At 40.6% G+C, this 10,174-nt stretch overlaps 1 protein-coding gene across 1 annotated transcript; it reads left to right on the forward strand.

Annotated features, from left to right (window-relative positions):
* The first annotated feature begins 276 nt into the window (after nt 1-276).
* LOC132407614 (zinc finger protein 639-like) lies at nt 277-9,122 on the forward strand. Its single transcript, XM_059994389.1, has 3 exons — nt 277-635; nt 2,579-2,650; nt 4,315-9,122. The coding sequence occupies exons 1-3, from the start codon at nt 578-580 to the stop codon at nt 5,466-5,468; spliced, it is 1,284 nt and encodes a 427-aa protein (XP_059850372.1). The 5' UTR covers nt 277-577; the 3' UTR covers nt 5,469-9,122.
* The last annotated feature ends 1,052 nt before the right edge of the window (nt 9,123-10,174 follow it).

The raw sequence follows: 10,174 nt of genomic DNA on the forward strand, positions 1-10,174 counted from the left end.
GGTATTCCTGAGTCGCACGACTGACAGTAGTGAGAACCCTGAATGTTTTGTCTGTACAACTACATATCAAATCAATAAAGGCAAGCACTCAGAGGTAAAGTTAACTTGTGTATTCTCTTTGCAGAGAGAGCACAAGGGTAAGTTTTCGGTCAATGATTGCTGCTAAGGGGATCCATTGCGCTAAAAGAAAGATCCGTGTATTGCACTGAGATGGAGGATCTTCACCGCTGCCCGAAAGTGGCAAATACAGACGCTCCCTTTGTGGCTGCACTGGGCGGAAACGGGGCTGACGTCATAGTGTTAGGGACTATCTCCATTTGTAACCGAAAAGTGGAGCGCAGCGAAGAGGCAGCGGTTCGGGGCCCGGGCTGAGTGGGGAGATCGCCTGCCTGCGACTTCCATTGAGCGAAGAGGTTTCAGCCCGGGGCCTTTCTTGCATGAGGAGTGCGTAGTTGCAGTGGACGCGCTCCGGAGAGCGGGCTGGGTCGGGGCGGGCCGGGCTGAGCCGAGCCTCGAGGCCGCAAGGCCCTTGTGAGGAGCGGAGCAAGCCCGGGCTGCGCGTCCCGCAGGGGGCAGGATGAGCGAAAGTGGCAAGAGGAAGAGAAGGAAGAGTTTAAATCCCTCGCGTTACTCAGGTATAAGCTGCAGGGGTGGATGAAGAGGCTCAGAAATACAAATAGAGGGTAAATTAATCCCAGGGATAGGGCATAAGGGACCGGGGGAATGGCGTTGCATGGACTTGGGCTGGTAAGTAAGGGAAATTGGAATTGCTTTATTATTGTTCCGAGATTCTGCGGTAATTTTAACTCGCATATTGTTAATACAAATGAGATCATTGGGTAAAACAATAACAATGCAGAATAAAATGCAACAGCTACAGAGAAAGTGCAGTGCAGGTAAACGATAAGGTGCAAGATCATTTCAAGATCGGTTGTGAGCTCAAAAGTCCATCTCATAAGTTAGGAGTCATGAGTTAGTGTTTAGGGTTTGTGTCTAGGCCGGGCTTGACGGTGGAGACTGGTTCTTTAGAGGTGAGTGAGGGTGGGAGATGGCAAATAGTACCCTGAAGTGGAGATGTCAAAGGTGAGATGAAATGACTAAACCAAAGTCCCACATATATTCTCATCCTGTGTTAAAGTGTCATAGAAAGGCATTTTGTCATCTCCGTTGTCCTAGCTAGAATTTTTAAAATACCTTCTTGAGGAACTCACTCTAGCAGTGTCTCCCACAGATATAGTTTGACCTGCTAAGTTCCTCCAGTAGACTGCAGTTCGTGGAGTCTAGCACAAAAATAATGTGCGTCTATAAACTGTTCAGTCGTGATTACAGTGTGAACACTATAGCACTGGACAGCCCATTCTACCCACGATGCTGGGCCAGTCTTGATGCTGATTAAACTAAATGTACCTTTATTCCCTTCATATTCTTGTGTCCATCAAAAAGCTTCTAAAACTCCAGAAACTGTCTGATTCAAATACTGCCCCATCACTCTCTGTATAATAAAATTGCCACTTGCATCACCTACTCTTCCTTCCTGGTCTCTGGTGGTTGACATTTCTATCTTAAGGAGGAGATTCTGACTGTACCTCACCAAAGATTTCTGGAAATTAACCTCATAATTTAAAAAAGAAACTATCAGGTCGCCCCTCAGCCTCCAGGAGAATAACCCAAGTTTGTCCTTGTTGCTCATTCCCTCTTAACCAAGTGTTAACCTGGTAAACTTATTCTACACTATTACCACAGTGTCCACCTCCTTCCTACAAGGGGGCAAGCAGAAGTGCACACAGTATTCCCACATGTGGTGAAGTACTGTTGAGTGTAAAATGATCATTATGTTCCCTGCAATTCTGAAATCGCTGTGGCATTTATACTATTGTGAAATAGGCAGAGAATGTCATTTAGGGCCTTTATCATCATTATATACCATGTCATATGGTGTAGGCAATCATGGTCTTTTGGCCGTGCTTGTTCTTGGCAAATTTTTTCTACAGACATGGTTTGCCATTGCCTTCCAGGTGGGCAGTGTCTTTACAAGGCAGGTGACCCCAGCTATTAACAATACTCTTCAGAGATTGTCTGCCTGGTGCCAGTGTTCGCATAACCAGGACTTGTGATATGCACCAGCTGCTCATATGACTGTCTACCACCTGCTCCCGTGGCTTCACGGGACCCTGATCCGGGGGTGGAGTTGTGGGAGCTAAGCAGGTGCTACACCTTGCCCGAGGGTGACCTGCAGGCTAGCAGAGGGAAGGAGGGCCTTACACCTCCATTGGTAGAGACATATCTCTACCAAAGCCTGAATGTAGGGCCTTATCTAAACATAATCCCATTTTTTTCTAATTACTTAGATGCATCTGTGCTTAATTTTCTCAGTGACAAAAAAAACATGTCTTCTGAAATGCAACAGAAGAGGAGCATTTCAGTAAAGCTTTTAATAGCTTAAAGACACCCTTCAGATTTCTAAGTGGAATGTGCACTAGAATAATGACTTTGCATGTGTATTTTTCCAGGAAATTTTTAGTAGGCAATCTACCTTTAACTGGATTAGTTCCCAAAATAAGCGTCGTTTCTCTTTCAGGGTTAGACTCTACAGTTGAAGATGAACGAGAAAGCAGTCCTGAATACTGTACACATTCAAATGATTCACAAGGTAGGATAAAATTGTTAATGAAGAACATTTTGTACTTGTGAGCATTGTTTTTCCAGGAGGTGCAATTTTGCACTCCCTCATTGCTATTCTGAATTGTACATTTATGGTTGCAGAAGGGAAACAAAAACTAGATGTTTCTTAATGACTGACAACAGCTCTGGAAAAGATGCATCCTTCGAAACAGAAAAAAGTTCACATTAAATTGGTTTATTATTGTCACATGAAGCAAGGTGCAGTGGAAAACTTCTCTTGCATACTGTCCATAAAGATCAATTCCTTATAACAGTGTGGAGTGTTACAGTACTGAGGAAGTGCAGTGCAGGGAGATAATAAGGTGTAAGGGGATAATGAAGTAGATTCTGAGGTCAGGGGTCCAGTTTATTGCACTAGGGAATTATTCAGTGGTCTTATACAAGCAGTCCTTGAATCAGGTGTTGCTTGTATTTAGGCTTTTGCAACCTCTTCCTGCTAGGGAGAAGAAGAGAGATTGTCAGGGGTAGGTGGGATCTTTGGTTATACTGGTGGCTTTACTGAGACAGCAACAAGTTAAGGCAGCGTCCATGGAGGGCAGCTAGGTTTCCATGGTGTAGACACAGCTTGGCACGATTCTCTGCAGTTTCTTGTGATCATGGGTGGAGCAGTTACCGTACCAAGCCGTGATGCATCCGGATGGGGTATATTCTACAGTGCATTGATAGTCAGGGTCAGTGGGGACATGCCAAATGTCGTGAGCCTCCTGACAAAGTAGAGGCACTGCTGAGATTTCTTGGCTGTGTGATTGGACCAGGGCGATCTGTTGGTAGTGTTCACTCATAGCAACATGAAGCTCTCAACCCTCTCAGCTTCATGTACATAGGAGCAAGTCCACTGACCCACTTCCTGAGGTCATTGACCTGCTCTTTAGTTTTGTCAACTTTGAGGGAAAGGGAGTTGTCATGACAACATGCCACTTGAGCTAGTGAAACCTTAGAGACATTTGCTTTCTCCCCTTCCGGTAACTTTCTCACTCAGTCCTTGCTTTGTAGCAATGAACCATGCTGGGTTAGATTTCTAATGTCGGCTGTTCTTTGGATCGTGGTGACTGTGTGTGATTTGAGACAACCGGGGCTTGGCTTTCAGAGTACTGCCCAGGTTTATTGCAGAATGGCAACCTGTTTTAGAAGAATGGCACAATTACATAGCCAGTAGTATTACATTGCCTCACAGTGCCAATGTTCTGGGTTCAGTCCCGATCTTGTCGATGTGTGGAGTTTGCACGTTCTCTGCCTGTGACCATGTACTAATTCTCCTGTCACTCCACATGCCAAAGACATGTAGGTTAATCAGTGACTGTAAATTTCTCCCAGTGTGTAGATTAGTGGTAAGAGTTTGAGGGAAATGCATAAAATAAAAAAGGGATTAAAGTAGGATTGGAGTAAAAGATGCTTGATTTTCAGTGTGTGTGCGCAGTAAACAAAACATTGTGTACAGCTCTCGAAACTCTACTGTTCTAAAAAGCCATGCAGTTTTCACTTCTTAAAACATCATCTTCTTTTCCACCATGATCGCAACATGGGTGGGGAATACTTAAATCTTGTCCTTGTAAGTTTGGGGGGGTGGGCAATGAACTAATTTCCAAAATAAGGTCTTTAAGTACATCAAAATGTTTCCTGTTTGCTTTTCAGACCTGTACATGACAGTGAGGCCAGTAAACGCTGTTTTGAAAGGAACTAACAAGAGGCAGTGTGGGATTGAAAACTGGAGCCTTTTTAATGACCAAGATGGAAAATTTAACACCTACCACTCTGAACAGAGCATTTCTCTCTCCAATAAACACCAAGATGATACCACAGAGAGTTCAGTTAGTGATGGTTCTGACAGACGGGACAAATCTCCTTGCATGGGAATACTTTACCAGCACAAGTGGCCTCTGCGAAAACCATCCTGCGATGGACTCTACAGCTGTGAGCACTGCGACTTCAACAGCAAGTACCCGCTCGAGCTGAAGCAACATGTTATTCTCAGGCACACCGACACTCTGTCTAACATCTGCCCAGTCTGCAAGCGTGAATTCCTAACGTACAGCCTGCTCCACAAGCACTTGCAGGCCCACGAGACGGAAGAGCCGAGTGCTTGTCAGCTATGCAGCCACAGTGCTGAAAACCCCAAGGAGCTTGAGTTACACGTGGCAGATGCCCATATCGGTGAGTATTTGTACTGGTGTGAGCAGTGCAACATTCACTTCTGCAGCACCAGTGACCTCCATCTTCACCTGCAGCAACACGACGGCGATGAGGAGTACCTCTGCCAGTTCTGTGAGTACGGTACGGATGATGCTACTGAGCTGCATGGCCATGTCCTTGCTGAACATGCATACAGCCTCATGGAGATGAATGACACCTCTGAAGATGGACTTCATGGAGCAGCTGGCTTTCTGAGTAAAGTGAGCTTTGACCGGGACCGAAATTTCTTTATATGTCAGTCCTGTGGCTACAGGAGCCGGCTGTTCGCCAACGTCAACAGGCATGTAGCTATCGAACATGCCCGATTCTTTCCATTCGTGTGCGACGATTGCGGAAAGGGGTTTTGCAACACGGCAGAATATGACAAACACTTGAACTTGCACTCGTCTCAGGAGATTTATTTGTGCCAGTACTGCGATTACTCTACGGAGCAAATTGCAAACCTTCAAGCACACATCGATGTGGGCCACACTGCAGCTTTACCGTACAAATGTGAGATGTGCATGTTGAGATTTACAAGCAACAGTGAGCTCATGTGGCATCTTGCTAAACACAAACAGAACAATGAGCAACTATGCTATCAGGTTTATGATTAAGCATCTTTTAAACTTGCAATCTTGACTATAAATGTAGAAGTTAAAGCAAAAGTTGGAAACACAATTAGCCTTTTGTTTCTATTTGGGAGAGTATTACCTTGGAAGAATACCATGTAATTTATCACAAGTCCTTCTAACTCCTATGAATTTTGTCCAGTGTTTTACCATGTGCACTAAATGAGCTTATGCAGTCAGCTTCGTGGGTGACTTAATTTAAAGATGTATAGCATTTTAAATTGTGTTCAAATTTTGGTGATTGTGGCGTCATGTCTGAAGGTTGAGAACAAAACAAGAAATCATTCCAAATCCCAGGACATAAAATGTGAACATTTTAACATCGTGAAATGTGGCTACATATGGAGTTCTTGTTCTTGCGTCTGGGAAGTAGAAGCAGCGAGAGAGTAGATTTTCTGCTATGGGTGCATTTGGTGATCTAGATGTCATTTTCATTTGTTTTATTTTCTCAAGTTTCTCCTCGAACTCACTTAAGTATCATCAAATGCATATAATATTTCAGTAAGAGCTTTTTGCTTTAAATTATGCTCTTTTATCATGATTGAGTGGTAACAGTGTTGATTCATTAATCTGGCTCAGGTTCATGCCAAAAATAAGCATTTTAATCTGTTTCCTTACCACCTGCAAATAACTGAATTCTAAAAAATTAGCTGTTTTTAAAAATAACCAGAATCCTTTGCTACTTGTAAGTTGTTCTTCAGTAAATTGCTAGACTCAAAAATCACGTACAACTTGCCTGTTATAGCTGTAGACAGAACACCAGCTTAATTTAACAACTCTGAGAAGCACCACAAGCGGAACCAATCTGAAGAAGCTTACAGTGGTTCTGTTGATTTGTTCTGTGAATGTGGTCCGTATTGGCTAATGGTGCAATGATTTTTCAGTCGGTCCTAATTTGCTCTTGGCTTTCCTCACTTTAATAATAACTTGACAATATTGTGATATACAAGTATGCACAACTGAAAAGAGATTCTGGGCTCACCTTCCTGTAAAATCATGGCATGACTTTAAGTAATTTACAAGTTTTTACTTTTCCATTGGTCTGGATTTGGGAAACAGGACTCCTGCAGCTTTGTGGGCATTGCATTGATGAGAAAGGAATGAGTGTTAGCAAATATACAGTTAAATGAAAGAAGTGAACCGCAAATCAATCATGGAGTAATTTTGGTTGTGTTGTTCTCAGTCGACCAGAAATAGACACTGGGGGTAAGGAGTGCTTTGAACAAATTTGTATAATTATGTAACAATATTACATCTCGGTAATATTTAATTATCCCAGGAGTGATAACAGAACTTATATTGTCTTACTACATAAAACTAATTTTTCAGATCCAACATTAATATTTTATTTTGTAATGATACTGTCCTTATTTTTTTTACGCTCCTTAGGAATAATGTTTCTGCTGATGCAGAAACATGTCCTTTACCTCTAACCAACACTTGTACCATTAAGTGTAAAGTTCCTTTGCCACAGTTCAACTTTGTGGCTTGTGATCTGTGCCCTGCTTTTTTGAGAATAGGGGTAGAGTATATTCTTGAATGATACTTGTCCAGTGCACCTCTAACTTTTTCTTGTTCTGTTTTAACTTTCCATACCCACTTCATAAGTTTACTGCTGAAAAACAATTGTGCAATGTGAACCTTATTATTTTTCTGTTTTTTAAAAATAAATTAAAGAAGCATCATTTCTAGTGGAGGAAAGTCATTTGGATTTGGTCTGGTCTATGTAACGAATTGAAGTTAAGTGGCCTGCATTCAGCTGGTCAGAACATAGCTTAGCTGTGTGGACACAATGGTAAAATGCATACTTTGAAGATGATACGGAAATAATATCTGCTTCTAGTGGCTTCAAGAGGTCCATCAGAACATTTTGGCTAATTTTCTGATGATTTGCTGACATCCATTAATCCCATTAATCTTGATGGGATTTAGTTCACAGACTACATGACAAACTTGTACCACTGTTCTAAAGTGGTCTGCGTGAAATGTTGCTCTCTTCCTCTTATCTCTATCTTGGTTGAGTTTGTTGTACAGTGATGAAGATTGTGTCAGTGATGGAGTAAATTATATCACTTTTGAAATAAGCTTTACCAGCTCAGTAGAGACTATGGTAACTGATTCATTGTATTCAGTGTGATTATGCTGTTACATGTGTGAAGTGCTCAACTTGGCTTTGAATTCTTTACATTTATGTGGAAAAGTGACCTATTCTTAAGACTTAGGTGTCACATGCACATGCAATTGTGTACTTAATTGAGCTGAACTGTATCATGCATGTACTGTGCCATATCAGACAAAGGAAGTACATTCTTTAACAAAATATGGGACAAAATCCATTAACTCATTTTAAAATACTATGTACTTCAGATCAGTCTGACTGACAACTTCCTATTCTCTAAAGCTGTGCAAGATTTTACGAAGAGTTTGTTCAGCTCCATAAGTAAGAGTACCCTTCTAAAGTGAATCATAATTTACCCAATCAGGCAGAAGACAGAAGTATAACAACAGAAAATTACGTTATTAGACAAATTGACAATCTTGTGATGAGCACTGGCAACAGAAAATGGTCTTGGCATGGACACCATTTAATGTGAAGAGAAAAAAACTACATCAAAACACTTAATTTGAATTCAAAACCAGTATAGCATTTACAGTTTAAGCACAGACTATGCACAGTGATTTTATTTAAATGATATTGATGGGATCTGTAAATGTATTAAACTTTACAATTTTAAAACGTGTCAACTTACTCATATTGAAGATCTAATACAAAGTAATTCTTGCAATAGTTAACAGAAGGACTGGAGTTTCTTTTACATGCCATGTGTTTTGTGCTACAAATTTACTGTTTTAAAAAAATATAACCCTTCTCCCAAAATTACAGAGTTTTAAAGCTTGTATAGTTGTTAGCGACTATAATATTCAGCTGGAATTTTATCTTGTAGATAATGGCTGAATGAGCTGACAAATTTGATTTGAACTTGGTAGATCAAATTTATTCCCAAATGTAATCACTTTGCTCTGCAGCTCAGAGCAAATTAATTCTTTTGATACACAAGCTCATGAGTGTATAATGTAAAACCTAATGTGATTCAGTGATTGGTAGTAATATAACCCAGACCCTTCAAAAGTAAATGGGATTTTAGAAGGGGAGCTAAATGTTGTAGTGGAATTGCGTTAAGATAGTGGTGAAGGAAGTGATACAAATTTGAAATAAACACTCGCTTACTGACCTTTGGTTACTCTTTCATTGTGTTAAGTGATTACACTCTTAAATGCACAATATGCAAAATGTAAATTAGGATTCTCAGTCATAGGTTCTCTTGAATTTCTGTGGGAAAGTGACAACTGCCTTACACCATTAAAGTATTTGATATCTTGTACATGCAATATTAATTGACAGTTTGTAAAGATCTGGCAAGTATCTTGGTAATTATTTTTGTACATCCCTGTTCTTGATTGTGTTTAAATGAGAAGGCATGTAAAATATTGTAGCATTGGATAGTAATCTATCAAATTAACTGACAAAGTTGTGGAATAGATATTTTTAGTGTGAGCAGGAAATATGCTGTAATCTGTTGTGGAAGCTATACTGTAGTATTATAAGATAATGGTATTAAAATATTTTTTGCACTTTGACATGATTCTTCATTTTAAACACCACAATCAATTTAGAAATTCTGCATAGTTATTGCAATTTCTAGATATTTGCTCACCACAACATACTTAGAAAACATGCTTATTCTAGTGAAAGTGCTTCACAAAAGTGTTATCAAACAAAATTTGGCCAAACTCTATGCGGTGTTAGGGCAGATGACTAAATACTTGGTGTATTTTGGGGGAGGATAAAAATGTATAAATTTGCAGTGTGGTGATTGGTATCCAGAGAGGCATAAATATTGGTAAAGAAGATTAATGCTGGCCACCTTGGAAATTATGCCATGAGATCTTTTCTAGCTGAGATTGGGCTTTGATTTAATGGCACATGTATGGGGAATTCACCTGAAATACAGGATTCCCTGAATATTGCACAGTCAGCGTAGATCATTGTGGACATCTCTGGAAGAGGAAATATAAGAATAACCTGTTTCTGAACCACATGTGCTAGGGCCTGAGCATTGACTGATACCTTACAGCTGAGATCCATTGGCTGGTCCCTGTGCTGCATGAATGGGCAAGCAGAAGTTCAGAAGCTGCTCTGTGTTCTTTTACAGCTGTGTGCCCTGTATTGTAAAGAATAATAGTATGGGCAGAAGGTGAGGTACCTGCATTTGCTTGACAATTAACATGGCCAGTGGGAAAGCAAGAAATGGGAACAGGACAAAGAGAACTTGATCCAATTATGCCATTCAATGTGATTTTGTATATTTAAAAATCCACTTTATTGCCCTATCCCCATATTTCTTGATGACCAAAATCTCTTCATGTCAGAATACAGATCTATAATTCCTTGGGAGTGGTGTCACAGGTACATAGAGTTGTAAGGAGAGCTTTTGGCCAGTTGGCCTACATAAATCAAAATACTGAGTACAGGAGTTGGAATGTTATGTTGAAGTATAGACATTGGTGTGGCCAAATTTGGAGTACTGTGTGCTGTTCAAGGCACCTACCTACAGGAAAGATACCACTATGACTGAAAGAGTACAGAGAAAATTTTCAAGGAATTTGCTGGGATATGAGGCCCTGAGGTT

This window comes from Hypanus sabinus, chromosome 2 (genome assembly GCF_030144855.1).
Source record: "Hypanus sabinus isolate sHypSab1 chromosome 2, sHypSab1.hap1, whole genome shotgun sequence".
NCBI lineage: Eukaryota > Metazoa > Chordata > Chondrichthyes > Myliobatiformes > Dasyatidae > Hypanus > Hypanus sabinus.